This window comes from Lytechinus pictus, chromosome 3 (assembly GCF_037042905.1).
Source record: "Lytechinus pictus isolate F3 Inbred chromosome 3, Lp3.0, whole genome shotgun sequence".
Lineage (NCBI taxonomy): Eukaryota > Metazoa > Echinodermata > Echinoidea > Temnopleuroida > Toxopneustidae > Lytechinus > Lytechinus pictus.
The window spans coordinates 26476426-26497587 of record NC_087247.1 but is presented as its reverse complement, the minus strand read 5'-3'; the positions used below and the strand labels follow the sequence as shown (position 1 = coordinate 26497587).

General features: G+C 35.6%; 1 protein-coding gene across 1 annotated transcript; it reads right to left on the bottom strand.

Annotated features, from left to right (window-relative positions):
- Positions 1-10796: 10796 nt before the first annotated feature.
- LOC129256473 (uncharacterized) lies at positions 10797-17897 on the bottom strand. Its single transcript, XM_064096721.1, has 3 exons — positions 17688-17897; positions 12763-13274; positions 10797-11693 (listed from the first exon to the last, which is right to left on the bottom strand). Exons 1-2 carry the CDS (start codon positions 17862-17864, stop codon positions 13068-13070), a joined length of 384 nt encoding a protein of 127 aa, XP_063952791.1. The 5' UTR covers positions 17865-17897; the 3' UTR covers positions 10797-11693; positions 12763-13067.
- Between the last annotated feature and the right edge of the window lie 3265 nt (positions 17898-21162).

The following is a 21162-nucleotide window of genomic DNA, read 5'->3' as shown; positions in this document are numbered from 1 at the left end:
GGAGGTGCTTGAAAGTGCTTTCATATTGTTTTCTATTTTTCAAAAGTATATAACTCTGGCAAAACAATTATAGGAAGTGTTTCACAAATAGGTAAATCCAACGTTAAGTTGTTGGCACGCACATGGTATTTAATGCCTAGTCTCATTGACTCCTACACAGTAGAGCATGTCCTGTGGCATGAGCATGATCCAACCAATACAATGATCCATTATTTTCTACAAGCCAGTGTAAATTTTATTCACTCTTAAAATATTTGTGAAACACTCCAAGGACATGTCTCTTAAGATAGTATAATATTGTTATGTCAGGTAGCTTGGACCTGCCCTATTATGCAGAGATGCCAACAAGTACTGATTTTCAGTAATTATTTCTGAAAATGAGAAGAATACCGATAGCTTCATGCAAATTTCTGATTTCAAAATATTCAGTTTTATTAAGTTTATCCTATGGTATTTCTGTGGAAACATTGACTTCCTAACCAAAATAATGATCTTCAGCATTCAAAATACTGAAATGTCCTTGTTCAGGGGAGCGTTTCATCAACATTTTTGTCCGACAAGTTGTCAGATCTGACATCTTTCTCTGACTCTGATTGGCTGTGAGGCACTGTTACTATGGTAACTGTCGGATAAAACCTCCGACAAGTCCTTTCATGAAACGCTCCCCAGGTTGGCAGCTCTGATAGTGTATGATTGTCAATACTATATACTTGTTTTGTATTCATGATTTCATTTTTTTTTTTATCCTGAAAAATGTAAGACCAGCAGCCAAGAAGGTTCATTCAAGTTGGAGGACCATAGCAGTTGACCTCGTCCCATTGATGGCAGTAGGCCCTGAACCTCACAAACATGGCTTCCTGTCTGGTTTGAGCTGGGATCTTCCTGCCAGAATCGCACAATTAGTGACGTCACTACCAAGAGATCTATTTTTCAGTGTGTAGAGAGGGGCACTGGACACTTCTGTACATGATATACAACTTCCCTAATGTAAGTGCTTTATTGATGATTTCAATGATATCTTGCGTAGCCTAGATGATGTGAGACAATGCAAAACGGTTTTCCAGCAATTATGGTATTCTGGGGCAACAACTATTCTGGAAATATTGGGCAGAAATATCTAAATTGTACTTTTTAAATCCATGACATTTTCTTTACTTTGTGGAATGAAATTCTTTCTATGAAAATCAATCAAAACAATACCATTACTCCACCCTCCTCCCCTCATGTTTTACTTTCCTCTTTGACTTCTCCTCTAAAATGCTAGCATTATCTGTTCATCCATTAATTGCAGTCTCTCTTTTACCTCCCTGTACGATCCATTCTACCCGTAACTGTCACTCTGAATTCATCTTTTTTTTTACACCCTCTCAACATGATATTCTCCGCGACTGATATAATAATGTGCAATGAATACATATGCAAATTCTTTAAAAAAGCAATTTGTGATTATGTTTACAGATTTCAATCACATTATCTTTAATTAATTGCAGAACCACATGAGAAAGTGGTATTAATGTTACAAAATAATTCTCTTTTCTGTACATGTTGATTTTTTTGGACGGACTTATTTGAATCAATTTTGTTGATCCTCTCCCCGTTTGCTATAAACCTCATGTTTGTGCAAGCATGTATTCATCACGTTATCACACAATGTGTAGAGATAATGGACTGCTGCTTGGAATGATGTGATTTGTGACCCAATATCGGTTCGTCTGCCCAAAATATGTATCCACTCAAGATCAAAAGTAAAGTATTAAGTTTTCACCCATTGTTATGAGGATTGTGCACTTCAATTGTTGTGCCACAATGTGTAAAAAGGGGGGACAAAATGCTAAATCAACCATACCAATACATTTTAGTCTTGATTCTAGTTTCTGGAGCACAATGTCAAATTGTCAGTTGCTTTTCAAGGAATTATACAGGAGTGTTGCTTATTCACTGTTTCGTGTTCACCCTGATCGATATTTGCAATTGGCCTCTTGCATGTTTGTCAAATTTCATCAATGGGCAGTTTAGCCAAGACGACTTTCAGGCACGGAGGCATCAATCAAGACTGATTAAGGATTGGTTGCACTTTAAATTGACCCAGACCTAGTCAACCATTTGTGTCTGTCTGCACAAAGAAGGGCAGAAAAGAAATGTTGATGAGTGCTTGAAAAGAGCCTACCTGAATTCTGGAAATGTGTTTTAACCACATGTGAATCAATGTGTATCTGGTGTCTGGTAATGTTGTGAAAATCCCCAAGTACTGACTGAAGAAATTTAGTTTTTCTCGCTAATGCTTCACATATTTTCTATTGGACATTCAAATGGTAATGTTTTATGAGTTGTCTTTGTATTTGATTGTTTTACTGATTTCTGGTGCCGTTACAGGTGGTATGAATTGAGAGACATGATGGTTCTCTGATATATATGGCTAATGCCAGCTAAACTTTCGTCTTGTGGAATTGACTTCTTTGGTATTCTTCTTGTATGAGTGTGTTGGCCTATTTGTTGTGTCAGAACAATTCTTGGTGGATCTAGATCTAGTTGATCATTTCTCGTCTCATCCCCAACTTTGACCTGACATGGAAACAATCAAGTATGACATCTGTAACCCTTCATCTAATAAACATCTTTCACAGGAACCTTGCATGTCTATCACCTCAGGGAAGTTGGAGTTTCTGAACCAGGTCCTGGGGCTTGGCTTGAGGTGGTGTTTGGCTATTCTTTTGTATTTAGGTTTGTGGATAGGACAGTGATCTACCTCATAGTCAGCCTTCTGAATTCTCCAATTTGTTTTTTTCCCATGTGTTTTTCAATCATTGAATCATCTGGTACTTTTTTCAGAACATTTAATGTCATACAAGAATTTGGATTTATTCACTTGGTTAGAGAGGTTGCTTTATTTTGGAAGGCATTTGATGTAACTTGGCTTGTCTGATTTGGGTGATCGAGATGTCTTTCAAATTTACATAAGTTCTGTACTGGTCTTAGAACACTTATTTCATAAAAACTCACACTGTTTCATGAACAAACCTAAACAAATTGATTCTAGTTAGGGATTCACTCACTGTGAATAAAGGATGGTGACATTTCCTATGAGAAGGAGCCAGAGTTGGAGGTTTCTCTGAGTGTCAACAGTATCCTCACTTTATAATAGATTGAAAGTGTGGCACGGATATTCTAGCCTATTGTTAACCCAGTTTTTAAAGTTTCTTTTTGTAGGTAAGGAGTGTGGTTGGATGATCTCTCCTTGCAGATTGTTCCAACTGTCATTGTCCCTTTTGCAGAAGAAATTGTTCCCTTACACCCTTCCAGAACAAGTCTGCTAAATTTCATAGGGCGCTGTCTCTGAAAATTGATATTGCTTCTCAATGACCTTTTTGCCAAAGAAGTGGCTTCCCTCATCCCAGTGTGAAAGGGATTTCAGACTTTTATTGTCATTTCTGAAATGTGACATTGCTTGTTATTGACCCTTTGGCTGAAGGAATGATTTCCTACATTTTATTTGGTGGCGTCTCTGAAATTTGACATTGTGCTTCACAACTAGAATACATGCATTGTGCTGTTATGATTGATAGACCATTATTAAACCATTGTGGGATTATAAAGTGCACTTCCTCTGGATGAGCCTATGTTGAGGATTTAACCCATTAGGTCTAGATTCACAAGCCATGTCTTTCCAACTGCCCCTTGCCTTATCTCTCAGGGTTGTGTGAAAGGCGTGATGAATACTGTAAGTACAAACATTAGGTGTCCTCTTGACGGAAAAAAAGAGAAAAAAAAAAAAAACATCAAATTGTTCTTCTTTTCGGTTTCTTTCTTTTCACCAAAATGCAGTGTTCATTGAAGTTCATAGGAACATAATTGCATCATGTACAGAAAAGTGTGTATTTATTTGTACAATTATGAATCTTTAATTTGCTCAATTGAAAAGAACCCCTCCCCCCAAAATAGATAAATAGATTTTTAAAGAATGAATAAACAGATTAATAAAACTGAGATAAAATAAATAAAAATAAAAACAAAAGAAAATAAATATATTTAAATTAAAAACAAAAAGGATTGTGACAATGATTAATCATAATAATCGAATACTCATTTTTTAAAAATAAATATAATACAATTATAATAAATTTAAAACATATCAGTCATGGAGAATAAATGTTGAAAGGATGTGAAATAAAGAAAGATTGACAGGATATGGAGAGCATTTCATGAAGAGTTTTATCAGTGATTATCACTAATTTGCTCTCAGCCAATCAGATGCATTGATTTACAGTAGCTTATAACATCTGACTGTGAAATTCACTGATATGAATATTCATGAAATGCTCCCTTGGACGGATAGTACATGGAGATATGGAGAGAGATTGCAATTAACTGGATTCACAGGTAAACTTGTAAAAAGAGGGGAGGAGGGGGTAATGAGATAGGGAGCAGATTAAAGGCAATTAGGTGGTAGTATTGTCCAAGGGTGAATAGAGAGACTACAAAGAAGATTAACACACTGATTCATTTGGTAGGGAAGAGAAAAGATGGGGGGGGGGGAATGTAGATTATGTAGGTGAAGTTCCCCCCCCCAAAAAAAAAAAAAATTGCTTGGAAAATCAATGCATTGTCTTTCATACCCTTAGCTATGCAGGGTATCATTGAACTTGAAAATAAAGCACCTACATCAAGGATGGGGTATATCATGCACGGCAGTGTCCAGTGCCCCACCCTGCACACTTAAAAATTAGACTCCGGGTAGTGGCATCATGTATTGTGTGATTCTGTCAAGAAGGCCACCAGCTCAGATCAGGCTGCTGGCCATTTTGTGAGGTTTGGGGTTTGCTCCATTGAATTGAGAGGTCAGCTGCTATGGCAACCACCTTACTTGAATGAATCTTCTTGGCTGCTGGTCATTTTTTTTGTACATTTTCTTTTGAGAAATAAATCCCTTGGAAAATGATAAATTTTTGCTCTTTAGTGATGCTTATGTGTCCTGCCTACCCTTTTTTTATTGTCATCTCCATTTTTGTGACCCCCCTCCCATTTCTGATCTCCCCCCCCCCCCGCTTTTCCTATCTATTGTGATCTCCCTCCCCCCTTCTGTAATAATGCAACATTTGCTTCTGGGTCAATTGCTCCTTCCCTATTAGGGTTAGTGTTATGACATGGGTGTTGGTTCTTCAGTGTAGGATTAGCATTGGGTTAGAGGTTGGGGTTATGTTTGGCTTTAAGGATCTTTCTCCAGAAGAGCAATCGTCTCAGGAGCAAATGTCAAGGAATCTTTATTTGCAATCCAAATGTGACATTGTTCTTGAAAGCCCAGTTCTTAGTTTTATCATGGGTACTCTACAATGTGTAGATAGTAAATTTAGAAGGTCGAGGTGCATCATTGTGATTTTTTTTTCCTTTTTTAAGGTGCAGTTTCTATTTCATCACAGGTTGAGTGATTTAATTTATTCAAGCCCCCATTTTTACTCTTTTTTTTTGGGGGGGGGGCAAGTTTATGGTGCACTCACAAAATTAGTGAAATATAAGTACTGCGTTAATTTCAGCTTATAGAGTACTTTCAAGGACAATGCCACATTTTGACTTGCAGATTCCAGATTATTTTTGGATGAGGAGGAGGTGAATGTTGCAAAATGGAGTGATATTGATGGCACATTTTTTCCCACTTTTCAATGAATTTAGTTTTTCTTCCATAGCAACCATGTGGAATTATGCTATTTGTTATGAAATATTGAATATCCACTTACATGAATGATTTTTCCATGTTCCTAAAGTGTGAAGTATTAAAAGTTTTTAATTGCCAACAATACATTTTGCAACATTGCAGGTGTTTACAAAGGTGAATTTCACAAAATATAAATTTTAGGTTCGTTTGAAGAGCATTTTCTGACAATGTGCTGCATAATTTGTCACACAATTGATTTGTATTCTATTTTTTACTCAAATGTTTGATTTGTATTTTTGATAATTATTAATTCACTAAAAGGGTGTGAAAAAATACGAGTTAATGCAAGACAAGGATTGACAATGCTAAAGGGAAGTAAATTTCTTTGGATAACGTTAAGTTTTCAAATATTTCTTGCATTCTTGCATCTGTCACAAAAGGTTTTAAATCAATAATTGGAAGTTTGTTACATTTTTGCTGAAGTGATTGTTAAAATGAGAACATACATTTCATGAAGTTCACCGGATTTATAAAGGGCTTTCACAATTAGTTGTTTTATCATTTACGAGCAATACTATTGTCTGCAAAATATAGTGGAATCAAAAACTCGCGCAACCAAGTGTGAAAGCCCTTGTAGATGGTGGGGGGGGGGGGGGTGAGGGGAAGACAGAGAGGGAAGGGAGAGGAGACAGATGGGAGAGAGAGAGATAGAGAGGTGGAGGGGTAATAAATACAAGTCACAAAAAGGAGGTGTAATATGATCATTTAATAACCAATCGTCCAGGCAAATTAAATTAATAATTTAGGCCAATAATGTAATGTGCAAGCATATGTTATTTGCAGAGATACTTGTAGTTAAGATTTTTCAAGTTCACTTGAGAAATTAGGTAGAATACGGTAGACCGATTTACCGATGAATTCTTCTGAAAATGATACATTTACTTAACTTTAAATTTTGTTATTTTGCCTGGACGATTTGGGGGAAATATATAAGAAAAATCAATTTTCAAATAATATACATAATTTCTTAACAAAACTTATTTTTGATAACCTTAAGCAGATCTGAATTAGCAGCCTTATTTGCACCACCTAAAGTATTCAACTCCTCAAATCTATCCAAGTTTAAACCCTAAACTAAGCATTGTATTCTTGTTTTGGCTTGTATTACAATCAGAGTATACTTTGAAAAAAAATTCAATCCGTGCATCATAAGAAATATTTGAATTGCAATCTCAAATCTGTTGGAATGCTATTAGAACAACCTGCAAGAGAAATTTTTCCATTATTGAAATACACATTTACTTCTCAGAAGAGACCATATCTGGCATTTTAGGGCCATCTAGTCTAATTTTGTTTTTCCCAATTTCGAGCCCTCAGATTTTTATTATTAGGCATAGGCATTATTTTACCAATCAGAATTGATTATTGAAATTAAATATTCAAAAACTGAAAACTCTAAAAGCTACCGATAATTTGATCTATGAATAAAAAACCCCAAATAGGCTGCCAATTCTGTCCAAAAATATCCTCTCCGAATTCGGTGCTATTACGCACTGTTAGATAATACATTGGATAATAATTATAATTAGATAACACATTATTTGATTAACATAGTGTGTGTGGGTGGGTGTATGTATGTGTATAAGAACACTTGTAAGGATGCAACAAACTGAGAATGTTCATTTCCCCCCACATCCATTATTTTCCAGACAGAGGTTCCAATGTTCCAAAGTGTCCTCTCCTAAAATGAAGCAATTGACAGAACATGTAATTAAAAGATTGAATCCCTATGAGAAAAAAATGTGGTTGACATTATGCCACACAATTTGAAATGATTATCACATCACTTGTTTACAACACACAATACAATTGAAAGTGGAAAAGGCAACTTTTTTGTAGTCAAATGAGACAGCTCGGTAAATCCTGATTGTACCCATACACAGGCCAACTTATTATGATGACATGCTAATCACTTTTGGATACATCCATACAAGCAGTAATTAGTAACAAAATGTGCATTTGAAGACTATTTACATCATACATTCAATGGAGTATGTCAATTTGCCGCCCCTTTAACCCTTATTCTCCCGGGGGGCCATAATGGTCCCCCTCGACATTTTTTGCGATATATCTGCTGCGCAAAATTTTCTGACCTCGCCGCTCACGGACTTTTTACTTTCAAGTCTCGCGCAAATTTTGAGACCAAATTTGTGACGCCCGGTAACGCAGTTACGACATTACGCAATATTATGTAAGTGCATGTCCGACCCAAAATTGCTCAAAAACGTGATTTCATGTACAAATCCAATGCAAATTGCGTATTTAGCCAAAATTCATAAATGTATCATTATTTCTACTTTTACTGATTAAAGTTAATTAAATTTGCCTTGTTTATGATCAGAATTAAGTCTGGAACGATTTCCATTGAAAAGACAATAAAACACAAAAAGTAAAAAAACAGAGAAATACATAAGAAATTAAAAAAATAAAATACATAAGAAATCGGTCTTGGTACCAGAATATTTTTCATTCACAATTGTTAGGAATGCTATAAAGAATATTTTTACCAAAAAATAGCATTCTAGGAGCTTTATTTAGTGAATCAGAGCAAAAAGTATGATTTCATGAATAAATTAGCATAATTAATTCATATAAAATAAAATTTTCGTTGTGATCGTGCAATCCGCGACTGAGATCTTAAGGGGAGGGGGCATAATGCCCCCCCCCCCGGGAATGACAAGAATCAAAATACCCCGGGAGATTTAGGGTTAAAGCTGATACGGATATAATTACCATTCAGTAGAATAATATATGTATAAATACATTCATAAAACATTTCAGAAATACATTACAACAGAATTCCTTAAAAAAAGGAATATCCATGTCTTTGCCAGAAAATAAAATTTACTCACTTAACGATCAGTATTCCATTTTATTTGAAAAATGTTATAACAACAAACGCACGATTTCTACAACACTTTACTATCATTCAATCAGATTGAATGATTTCAGTAGCTTTTAACTGTTGATTCAACTTTGTTGTTTTAACAAGTTTCATGAAACTGATCCCAGATCTATTTCAATTTTTGTCTCCAACGCAGGTTTTATTTTCTATCTGAATTTTCATTGGGGCAGTATGACCTATATTTCTGCATTTATCTTGTGAACTATACCACGATGAAGATAACTACCACCAAGAAAGAAGACTAAGGCATCAATAATCGTACATTACTGGTACAAAGAGCAACTGATTTGCCTGTATGAAAAGGCATATGATATACTCTACTCTATTATTTATCTATCCATGGTTTCATGTATTTATTAATTCTATTCATCTGCTCATTTAATTATTTGTCTATTGATTAATTACTTAATCTATTTATTTATCTTATTCATTCGTTATTTTATTTATTCATTTTCATTAACTAGCTATCGATCTATTCATTTATTTATTCACATTGTATGAATTCATCTATTCATTCATTTCATTTCTGAAGTGTTCACCAGATTATGTCTACATTCTATGGTTTGGTCTAAACAATAATCATTACAATTGTGACTAATAGAAAAACAAAAAAGGTTTCTCGTCATAATTTTCAAGGCATCGAAAATAAATAATCACATTGCGCATGGGCAAGGAGATCCTTAAAGGGATGCTCCAGGCTGAAGATATTTACATCTCGATAAATAGAGTAAAATTCACGGAGCGAAATGCTGAAAATTTTAATATTTGATAACAAATAACGTAGTTATTGAGTTTTAAAGATTTGCATTATTCCGGTGAAACAGTTCTCGGTGTGTCTTCATGAATATGCATTAGGTGGGCTGGTGATGTCATATCCCCACTTGTTCTTTTGTATTTCATTACACGAAATCAGGTTTATTCCAAAAATTTCTACCAAGAACTAAAAAAAAATGGATTTACAACTGATTAAGTGCATTAGTAATTTCTTGCTGCAACTTATTTCATAATAATGGAGACACATCATTTGCACATTTATTAAAAGAAATGAAACAATTATGATTTCATGTAATAACATAAGAAAAAGGGAAGTGGGGATTTGACATATTTAGCCCACCTATGAATAATAATAATATAATATTTGTGACGATGTGCATATCACTGTTTAAAAAAAAATATTGATAAACTTTAAAATTAAAAAACTTGCTATTTGTTATCCGATTTTGATCAAATTTTCAGCATTTTGCTTTGTGAATTTTACTCTATTTATTTAGATATAAATATCTTAAGCCCGGAGCATCCCTCTAAGCGCACGATAGTGTAAAATATTGAAATATTTGTATAATTAAAACAATTAAAAAAAATGGTGAGCGAGGAATATCATCAACTCTCTCATTTGCATGTCACCGAGTTATCCATGAAACTGTTTTGTGAAAAATAAGCGAAACGATTTTGATTTGATGAAGTTTTTAACGTTATCATTGTTTGATTGATCTATTTATTAGAATATACATTTTTTCTGGGGTGGGCTTCATAAGCGGATCCAGGGGGCCGAGGGGCCGCCCCCCCCCCCCCCCTATTGGCGGAGCAAATAAAAAAGAAAAAAGGGGGAAAGAAAGAAAAAAAGAAGGGAAAAGAAAGGAGAAAAAAGGAGGAGAAACATAAGAGGAAGACAAATGAATAAAGTAAGATGAGGGGAAGACTTGGAAAATAATAAAATTTCGCTCGCGCTTTGCGCTCGCATTGCCTGTTAGGTGATTTAGAAATCTTGCTCAATATGGAGCTTAAAATATCGAATTTTGTAGTCAATATACAATACATATTTCAGCTTGGAAATCGAACTTTCATAATTGATTTACAAATTGATTTTTTTAAGTGCTCTGTAAAAAATCTGTTTTATGGTCTGAATATTAATAATTTCTGCTCGCGCTGCGCGCTCGCAAAATTTGATTTGTCTGGTACCTATTATTTTCCTGTATTCCATAAAGTTCAAAATATCCCTATTCAGGTCAGATTGTCAAAACGTATCAGCTCGCATACCTTTTCATATGATGACATAATGTTCTTAGAATGTCCCGGTCCTATGTCAAAACTCAAAGTAATAATAATGAAACATATCATCTCACAATTTTCCTACAAAATGCTTGAAATACAGAGCTTAAATTGACCCCTTTTCAGACCGGAATATCAAATATTTTAAGCTCGAGCTTCGCGCTCGCTTTATTGATTTTCATGATAAAAAAGGGTATAGAGTGCCCAGATTCTAGGTCGAAATCTGAACACGCGCGTGCATGTTTATTCAGATATGCAGCTTGTTCTCTATTTAAATCATTATCCAGTTTAATTTCACAATATCAAAAATTTTCTGCTCGAGCTTTGCGCTTGCATTATTAATGTATGAAGATTTTCATTTACACATCCCTTTCATGGTTTACAAAACATGAATAGAGTGTCCCATTTTTAGGTGTAAATCTCGAATTTTTCCGCTCGCGCTTCGCGCTCGCATCAATTGTTTAATTATATACTTATCCTATTTACGATTCCAAAAAGTGCTTAGAATTTCCATTCTTCAGGTAGAAATGTCAACATTTTCAGCTCGCGCTTCGCATTATTTTGATAGTTGAAATATGTAACGTCTTCATGGCTAACTGCACGTCTTCATGGCTAACTGCAAGCAGCCGTTAACAGACCATTTTTTTGATCAGATCCAAACGTACATGTATATTGAACATTTCTGCTCGCGCTTTGCGCTCGCAGTAATAATTTTTTTGGATACACATCTCGTTTAGGATAACAAACAATGCCCAGAGTGTTTAAATTTTAGGACAAAATACATGAAATAAAAAGTAAATAAAATAGCTCGCACTATTTAAATAAGGCTTATGAGATTATTACATATTTATGTTGATTTATAAGAATAAAGCTTAGAAATGACCCCTTCAAAGAAACAAACAAAAATCAGCTTCGAGCGGCCGATCGGGGAAAAATGTGGCTGAAATATCCCAGATCCTCTGGTGCCATCACCCATCTGGTGCCATCACCCAACATGCCATCTGGTGCCATCACCCTTGCTGCTCCGATCGTCTAAAATTAAAAGTATAATTATGAGAAATGTACTAGAAGTTGATTTTTGTGTTTCTGAAATAACAAATAAGTGCATACGATATTTTCATCTGAACTAAACTTATCTCTCGGGACCTCGAATGGGGCATAAGCGATTATATTATGACACCCTGGTTTGAAAAAAAGCTTTCTCAACACAAATCTTATGAACAAATCAGAAAATAAGTTAATAGACATATTTCAAAGATAACATACCTTCATAGAAAAGGCATTTGAGTTACTGGACGAGGAATTTCCCCGCCCCCCCCCCCCACTCCGGGGTCGGAAGGACCGCATGCGTGTTCCCAAAATGTCCGGTAAAGGGGTACTTTTTCGCGGGACAAGTCCGGCCCGCTAATTGTAAAAAAAGGGGTGTATTTGTATTTTCACCCAGAGATTTCTTTAAAAAAGGGGGTGTTTTTTTATCTCTCTCTTTGGACTCCTGAGAAATTTTAAAAGGGGGTTATAGAATGTCTTGAGTAACATAGAAAAATTGATCAAATTCCTGCTAGTTTTGAAAGCTCATTCAGGATTATTTCATTTTGAAAAGTAAAGTAAGGACCTTTTGTTGAAATGAGAGCTCACCTGAAATAGGGGGTACATTGAGCAGTTTTTCGGATTTAGGGGGGTCTCCAAAGCAAAAAAAAAGCCCGCGAAAAGCCCTCGAAAGGGGGGGGTTTCAGAAATTTGGAAGACCTTCGATAGGGGGGGGTGCTTTCAAAGGGAGGGAACGAGCATATATGCGTACCCTAAACACTGAGTGGGGGGGGGGGCGGGGGAATTTCTCTCCTTATCTCAAGGAACATCAGCGTGATTGGATGACATCTACTCTTTCCTTCTCTCTCTCGTCTCCTTTACCATTTTCTCCATTTTGTTCTTCTTCCTACCCAGTCTTTCATGCTTCAGGGTCATAAGGGAATAGATTGGTTAGACCTCCACTGATTACATCAAGGATCATCAGAACCTCCATTAATTTGATGTGGTGTTTGGATTATGTATGGTTGCTAAGTGTGGTGCCTTATAGATGATGTCTGGTTGCTTAGTGTGGTACCTGGATGCTGTCTGGTTGCTTGGTGTGGTGCCTGGATGATGTCTGGTTGCTAGGTGTGGTTCCTGGATGATGTCTGGTTGCTAGGTGTGGTACCTGGATGTCTGGTTGCTAGGTGTGGTGCCTGGATGATATCTGGTCGCTTGGTGTGGTACCTGGATGATGTCTGGTTGCTTGGTGTGGTGCCTGGATGATGTCTGGTTGCTAGGTGTGGTGCCTGGATGATGTCTGGTTGCTAGGTGTGGTGCCTGGATGATGTCTGGTTGCTAGGTGTGGTGCCTGGATGATGTCTGGTTGCTTGGATGCTGTCAGGTTGCTTGGTGTGGTGATTGTATGCTCTCTGGTTGCTTGGTGATGTGCCTGGATGTAGTCTGGATGCTTGGTATGGTGCTTAGATGCTGTCTAAATGTTGTATGGATGCTGTCTGGTTGCTTGGTGGGTTCAGTCTTTGATGATTCATGTGGGAGTTCATCTATCTCTTCATCAAAGAAAGCCGAAGCATACGCGATGCAATCCTGCATTCATGGAAACAATTAAAACGGATACAGCCATCATACATATTGATACCTAATTCTCTTCCAAAAATAAAATGCATGAATTTCATGTAAATTAAACAGGTTTTTTTTTTTTTAATATGTGATTACAAGCAATTCATTTGCCCCTACTTGATAAAAGTAGGAGAATCCGCAAATCTTGAAATTTGTATCCAGTAGATCAACCATTGAGCTTTCTACATGCACAGCCTCACTACAATTCAAATTGTTCAAAAGTTTTTATTCGGGGAAAAAGTGGCACGATGTCAATGTCACAACATCAAATGTTCTCATTATACTTAATAGAATATTACGAGGTTCTCATTTATACGTTGAGGTAAAAAATTAGACGAGTGGAACGCATCTGGGAGTCTCACCTGCATTTACCATGATTAGGAAATTCAATATAGTAGCAGTTCCAACTTTGAAAACAATTACATGTAAGATGAATAATAATGATAAACACATTCATATGATAATAAAATCCTAAGTTCGCCGACCTCAAATAATGCTTGACCTTAAGTAAGAAACTTGTTTTCCTTTCGTATTTTGTGTGTTATAAAATAACCATTCTCACAGAGTTTAATTTTACTTTTGTCTCAGTCATGCCACTATGTACTGGCAAAAATGCCGAATGGTACCCGGAATTACTAGATTTATTACCCCTATTTATGTTTAACATGATACTATACTGAAAATTTCAAAATTATCTTGAAAATTCAAAATCTTGACCTTTGGTTGAAGGGGTATTCCAGGCTGTAAATATCATGATTTGAACAGATAAAAGAAATCAGACGTACAAAACACTGAAAATCTCTTCAAAATCGGACAAGGAATAACAAAAATATGACATTTTAAAACTTTGCATTATTTCGGCACAACAACTCTTACTATGCATGTCCTCATAATAATGCAATGAGTAAGCTGATGACTACACATCCCCCACTTTTTTATTTTGTTATACAGTGTGTCCCACAAAAAACGAAACCGAGGTTTAGCGATGATTTATCATAACTTAAGCACAAATACAATAAACAAATGACCCATCATTGCAAAGCTTAGAATATCTTCTTTTAGCTGATATAATATACACAATTTTTCATTCACGCATGAGTGAGTAAAAACAATTTGAGGAAAGGATAACAAAAAGTCATTTGGCGGGGTGTATCAAAATTCAAAAAAAGAAAATCACAGACGTAAAAAGTTCGATATCTGCTCTTTAATTTGAAAGCTAAACAGCAGAAAATGGTCAAGAAATAACAAAGTTATGTTTCTTCGAAACAATGCTTGTATTTCCATAAGTTCATGAAACACGTGTTTTCATCGGTTTCCCACTGAAGCTATCGCACAGTTTACAAAAAGAACGAAGTGTCGATTAAGTCTAAAAGCTATCCTGTAAAACCTCTTCGCTTTATGAAATTATTGGAATTCAAGCTTTATTTCAAATAAACAGAACTTTCTTATTTCTTGACCGTTTTCTGTAATTGAGGTATCAAAGTAAAGAACAGATATTGAACTTTTTAACTTTATTTTCTTTTTTAAAACTCGGATACCGTCCGCCAAGTGACTTTTTGGTTTCCTTTCTTCAAATTGTTTTTGCTCACCCAGGCATGAATGAAGAATAATCTAAGTTATTTTAAATGAAAGAGGAGACCGTAATGATAGGTCATTTTGTCTATTGTATTTGCGATTAAGGCATGATAAATTATCTATAAATCTCGGTTTCGCTTTTCGTGGGACGCACTGTTTATAAATGTATATGATCATGTTCATTCATATTTTTCACACCAAGAATGAAAACAATTGGATTAAAATTGAATTAATGCATAAGGTACTCATTTTTTCTAACCTATTTTATTTTTGACAAGGAAAAGTATGAAAATATGAAATAATTCTGATTTTATGCATTAACACAAGAAAGAGAAAAGTGGGGACATGACATCATATATGATGGATATTGATAGCAGTGTGCAAATACATGTAAATGTTTTCACAAAATGTTGCTAAAGTTTAAACTTCATTAACTTCGTCATTTGTTATCAGATTCTGATGAACTATTCATCGATTTGCTTGGTGAATTTGACCCTTCTTTACTTGAAATCATTTTCAGTCCGGAGAACCACTTGAAGTGTTTTTCAGGTTACTGACCCCCTAATGATCTGTGACTTTCGCCGCTGACAATGGATTTATTATTTGCCGATACTCAAAGAAAAAACAATATTAAAATTTTCATATTATATCTTACAATATAACAAAGAAATTGTAAATGGGTGAAGTCAGTTCCCTCATTTGCATACTAACCACAGTATGCACTGAACTGTTTACTGGAAAGCAAGCGAAACTTGAAAATGTCAAAATTTCCCAAAGCTCATGTGTGAATTAAATGACTTTTCTTTTATTCATTAAAAACCGATTTTTGTTTTAATGTGTTGCATGCATTTATAAGTACTTTGCATAATATTCCTATATCCTCCTGGACTCGTTTCATAAAGACTTATGTATGAAGCACTTCACTTACCAAAAGACACCCCTTTTCTTCCATGGTCCCCAAGCCCAACATCTGTACTCCACCGGTGGTAGTCCTTAACACTACAATTTTAAAGGTCAAGTCCACCCCAGAAAATTGTTGATTTAAATCGATAGAGAAAAATCAAACAAACATAACGCTGCAAATTTCATCGAAACCGGATGTAAAATAAGAAAGTTATGACATTTTGAAGTTTCGCTTATTTTTCACAAAACAGTTAAATGCACAACTCAGCGATATGCAAATGAGAGAGTCAATGATGTCCATCACTCACTATTTTTGTTTTTTATTGTTTGAATAATACAAAATTTCCATTTTTACAGATTTGACAATAAGAACCAACTTTGAATAACCATAAACTGTTAAATTAATGGTAAATCCACATGTTCAGGGAGAAATAAAACTTTGTTTCACTTGACAAGGAGGAAAAATAGAAAATTTCATATTTCATATAATAAAATACAAAATAGATAGTGAGTGGGTGACGTCATCAGTCTGCCAATTTGCATACTGACCAGGATGTGCATATAACTGTTTTGTGAAATTAAGCGAAACTTTAAAATGTCATAAACTTTCTTATTTTACATCCGATTTTGATGAAATTTTAAGTGTTTTGCTTGTTGGATTTTTCTCCTTTTTTCAAAATCAACTTTTAGTTGGGGTGGACTTGTCATTAAGTACAAGTCCGCTGTATTTCTCCAAGACTAGGTAGACAAATGTGAGCGCGAGTCATTTGAGGAATTTTATCGGTTTGGGGGGTTCACACACTCTGAAATTTCAATTCTCATTTATTTTACTATGTATATACATTTTTTTTGCATCACAAACCGGGATAAAGAAGTTACTAACAAAAAATAAGGTGACGTACAAAAGGGTGCGCGGGCACAACACAAGCGGTTGGTTGCAGAGAGGGTTAAATTCTGAAAAGATAATGTCATCTACGAAAATGTTATTCTCTTTTATCCTGGATTTTTTTCTTCTATTTTTCTATCTATCTGTTTCTAACAATATCTGTAAGGAGTGGTTTTATTAATACGTAAAATTCAGAGAGAAAAAATGCATATACACAGCAATTAATCTCGCAATTTGGAACCGTGAGCGTGTACTCTTCTTGATGATACTTGTCATATGATTTGTAATAAACATTATGTTTGAATTATTGGATGGGGGGGGGGGGGGGTAATAATACACGCACCCCCCCCCCCGTGTGTGATTGATACCCATTTTGTCTCTTATATCATGGAAACACCCAAATATGACAACTATTACTACCATCATCACAATAATCATCATTATCATTATGAAGATAATAATAATAATATTAATAATAATAATAATAATAATAATAATAATAATAATAATAATAATAATAATAATAATATATTTATCAGTATCATCAAGATAATACTTTATGATTCATCATATCAAAATTACGATCTTCGACCTTAAATTATTGGTGGATGCTTACACAGGCCGGCCCCACCTGAAATATTTGGGCGATATATCCCCCACCGTTTTGAAAATTTCCCAGGGGGTCACTGTCATCACAAGGTGGACACTTCCAGTTTAAAAGAGGACCCTAAACAAGAAATCTCACTTCGACTTCAAATTACACTACTGAAACAAGCATTTTGTCATGTTTCACAGCCATAAATATTGTTACAAATATTTTTTTTTTATTCACTACGCAGACTGGGCTGGTAAAAAGTATCAAATTTTCCCGTGATTTGTGCGATTTGATACTAGTGCTGTTATTCGCGTACATGATCGCCAATCACGCATTATAATTATGGACAACAGAACAAGCAAGGTCCAACTTGTAATGACACTTGCTCCTTGGATAATATTTAGATAATTATTTCACTTACCTTGTCATCGCCAAACTCATGTTTAAAATCACTGCAGTTTCTATCTATTTCTCCCTTGTACGCAGTAATATCAGGAAAAGAAAATCTGTTTGATGTCCAGTTATTTGAGAACACAATTCCGCTGTTTATAGATTTGCTGTCTTCGTGGTCGTTGTGGCGCCTTCTCATATACGCCATTACTGTTGTCAAATGGCTTGCATTCCTGTCGCAAAAGACATTCACTTTCGGCTGCCCATCAGCTTTTCAAAATTTCCCGCCATTGTGTGCTCATTCGCCTCAGTGCATATACCACATGGACCTATTGTGAATGAACACTCGGCGTACTGTTAATGGGTTAGCAGTGATTGTCCGCATCGTTTTAAAGAAACTCCATGCTTATTGTATGGGCTTCAATTTGAACACTGATAATATTTATGAGCAGAAGGCAATGCATCACTGAAATCATGTAAAATCGAGTTGTAGTTTGCATAGGCCTCTATAATTTGTTTCATATTCAGGTTGAAAAAACATCAATATTACGAGAATTTAAAGGGTCTCACTGGATTAGAGAAGGGGTGCGGCAAAAAAATAAAAAATAAAAAAAATAAAAAAAATTCAACACCAATTAAACAAATGAGTCAAGCCATTCTGTTAGTCAACGAATCAACAAAGCGTCTGTCAGATATTTTGTTCATCAGATTTCTGCCTGTCTGCCAGTCAATTGATCTATAAATTAATGAACAAATCAACAAAGCAATCACCAAATCAGTGAATCAGTCAGTAAGAAAGTCTGTCAGATATTTGTCAATTTATCTGTCAATAATTTTTTCTGTCTGTCATTCATTTTGTCTGTCAGACTTTTTGTCTGTCAGATTTTTTTTTTGTCTGTCAGACTTTTTTTGTCTGTCAGACTTTCTGCCTGTCAGCCAGTTTGCCATTCAATCGATCAACGAAGCCTTTCAGTTCAGTCTTATAGACATGTTGGGTGGTTTTCTGATAACTAAACCTAGTCTGAAATAGAATTTTAACCACATTTCTATGGAAAGCTGGGCTTCATAATATTTCTTCAATATTGATGGCATTTGTAATAATTGTGTGACAACTATTTTTGTAGCAGGATAAGAATTCTTTTTAACTGGTGAATGAGTTGACAAATAGTAGGCAGTGCCTGTTGCAACCGAAAATGTCGCAGCAACGCATAATGTCGCAGATTGCGACATTATGCCCAGAGCGTCCAACGCATAATGCCGCAGTCAACGCATAATGTCGTAACTCTTCTAAAGCATAACGTCACATGTCGCAATGCATAATGTCACAATGGTATTTGCTTCAGGACTCGGGTTACAGATAAGAAAATAATTGTTTTCACTCAGTATTTTGTTCAAGCTAACGTTTTTAAAAGTGTGTGTTTGGGGCAAGCGCGGGAGCAGGGGAAAGGACCCAATATCGAATTCATTATCTGGAGGATTAAGAGGGTGTGAACGTGTATTTTTACTTATTTTGCGAGAGAGTGAAGTCATTGAGTACCTCTTCATGGTGTTTTAAAGATAATATCAAATACAAATTTAAATCTATTTCATCGCTGTTCACGACGTTTTATCGTAGGAACAAAAATGTTTAAACCACAAATTTCTCGGGGTGAGGGAGCATATAAAAATAATTACATGGCCCTACTTAGCTGGTGGGGGTGCACAATGGAAATTCCTGTCTGACAATAGGATATTACTGAACAATGTGCATGGAATTCATGGGTCAAGTTAATGCCTGATAAAATGTATTCTATAAAACTAAGTATCCAAAATAATTCCCTGAACATCTTTTTTTTTGTCTATCCTTCTTAGGGGCACTGGCCCTTCACCCCTTTCCTCTTTAATCTATAGCTTTCATCGAAACCGATCTCCTTGACCTTTTATTTATTTTGTTCTCTCTCAATATGATTCGTTTTCTCTTAAATTCTTTCCATTTCCCTTCCAACTATATTCACTTGTCTGGGAGGGGGGGGGGCGATTGATGGCCTTTCGGCTCCCAGATTCAAAGCTTTGCGGAGAAATTCACAATCCCTGCAATGCTGAGAAAGAATAGGTCTACCTTTTTGTGAGTCAATGCACTTTCGACCCTTTTTCATGTTTTTATCATCTTCTTCCTATTATTTCTTTATATTTCTTCCTTGTCCCTTATGCATCTATTTAGTTTTCATATTTGTTTACCTTATCTCTCTCCCTCTCTCTCTCTCTCCCTCTCTCTCTCTCCCTCTCTCTCTCTTTCGTTTGAGACACGAGAAAGTGATTTGGAAATCAGGATTACTATTTGTATGGATATTTATCGCCTTATTTGCCATTTCGTTTACTGCCATTTTGTCTACTATCACATGGTCTAATATCATTTCATCTACCATCATTTAGTCATGAAGCTATTAAAAGCTTCATGATTTAGTCTAATATGTCAACATACTAGTAGTCCAATTATCATTTAGTCTAATACACTGTAAAAACTGTGGTGTTAAAACTGACAACAGTTGGTGTTAATAGAAGACCACACCCTGAGGTGTTAAAACTACACCCTAGAGATTGAACATAACACCAAAGAGTGTAAACATAACAACCAAATGTGTTGTAATAACACCTATGGGTGTAAAACTAACACCACCAATTTAACACCGGTGTAAAACAACTGGTGTGGTCCTCTATGTACATCAGTTAACACCACATTTTTTGCTGTGTAGCCAGTTGGTCTTATGGCCATTTTATTATCATTTGGTCTAATTGATTTATTTTTGCCAATTGGTCCAATAGCCACTTTGTCCAATATCATTAGATCTATTACCTTTGGTCTAATAGCAAACTGGTCTAATAACTTGGTCTAATTTCATTTCGTCCATGTTCCATTTGGGTCTAACTGCAGTCGGTCTACTATCACTTTGCCTAAACCCATTTCGGCTAACAATCCTTTGGTATCGTTGCCATGTGGTCCAATCGCCTGGGTCCAATCATCTATATGTCCAATTACCATCTCGTCCAATCATCATTTCGTCCAATATTCATTTCGTCTTATAACCATAATGGGCTACTGCAGGCACTTATTATCAATAAATGAACTAGGCGTGTGTAAAGCTAATATTGATATTGATATTCCGATTTGAATCTGCAGATTTTAAGCACATTTTCAATATAGAACAATTTGTGTTACTCAACAAACAATACGAGCGCAAATTAAGCGCAAGCTGTTTTCTTTTTTTTAGAAAAGACCTTGAAACGGGGCATTCTGAGCTCGTTATCATGAAAATGATGGATGTATCCCTAATTAAATTATACAAGCGCGGAACGCGAGCCGAAATATTATGGAAGAATTTATATTTTCCACGTCTTATTCCCTCACCATGTTTTATTCACTTGCCTTCCTTCTCTTATTTTACCTCTTCCCCTGGCCTCCTTTCCCCTTTTCTTCCCCTTCCTTTTTTGCGCCGCCAATAAGGGGGGGGGGGGGGGGGCGGCCCCTT

Excerpts from the sequence above, each read along its gene's own strand:
- LOC129256473 (XM_064096721.1), bottom strand. The coding sequence starts at position 17,864 with ATGGCGTATATGAGAAGGCGCCACAACGACCACGAAGACAGCAAATCT. Across the intron at positions 13,275-17,687 it reads ATGAGTTTGGCGATGACAAG|GATTGCATCGCGTATGCTTC; the intron begins GTAAGTGAAATA and ends CCATGAATGCAG.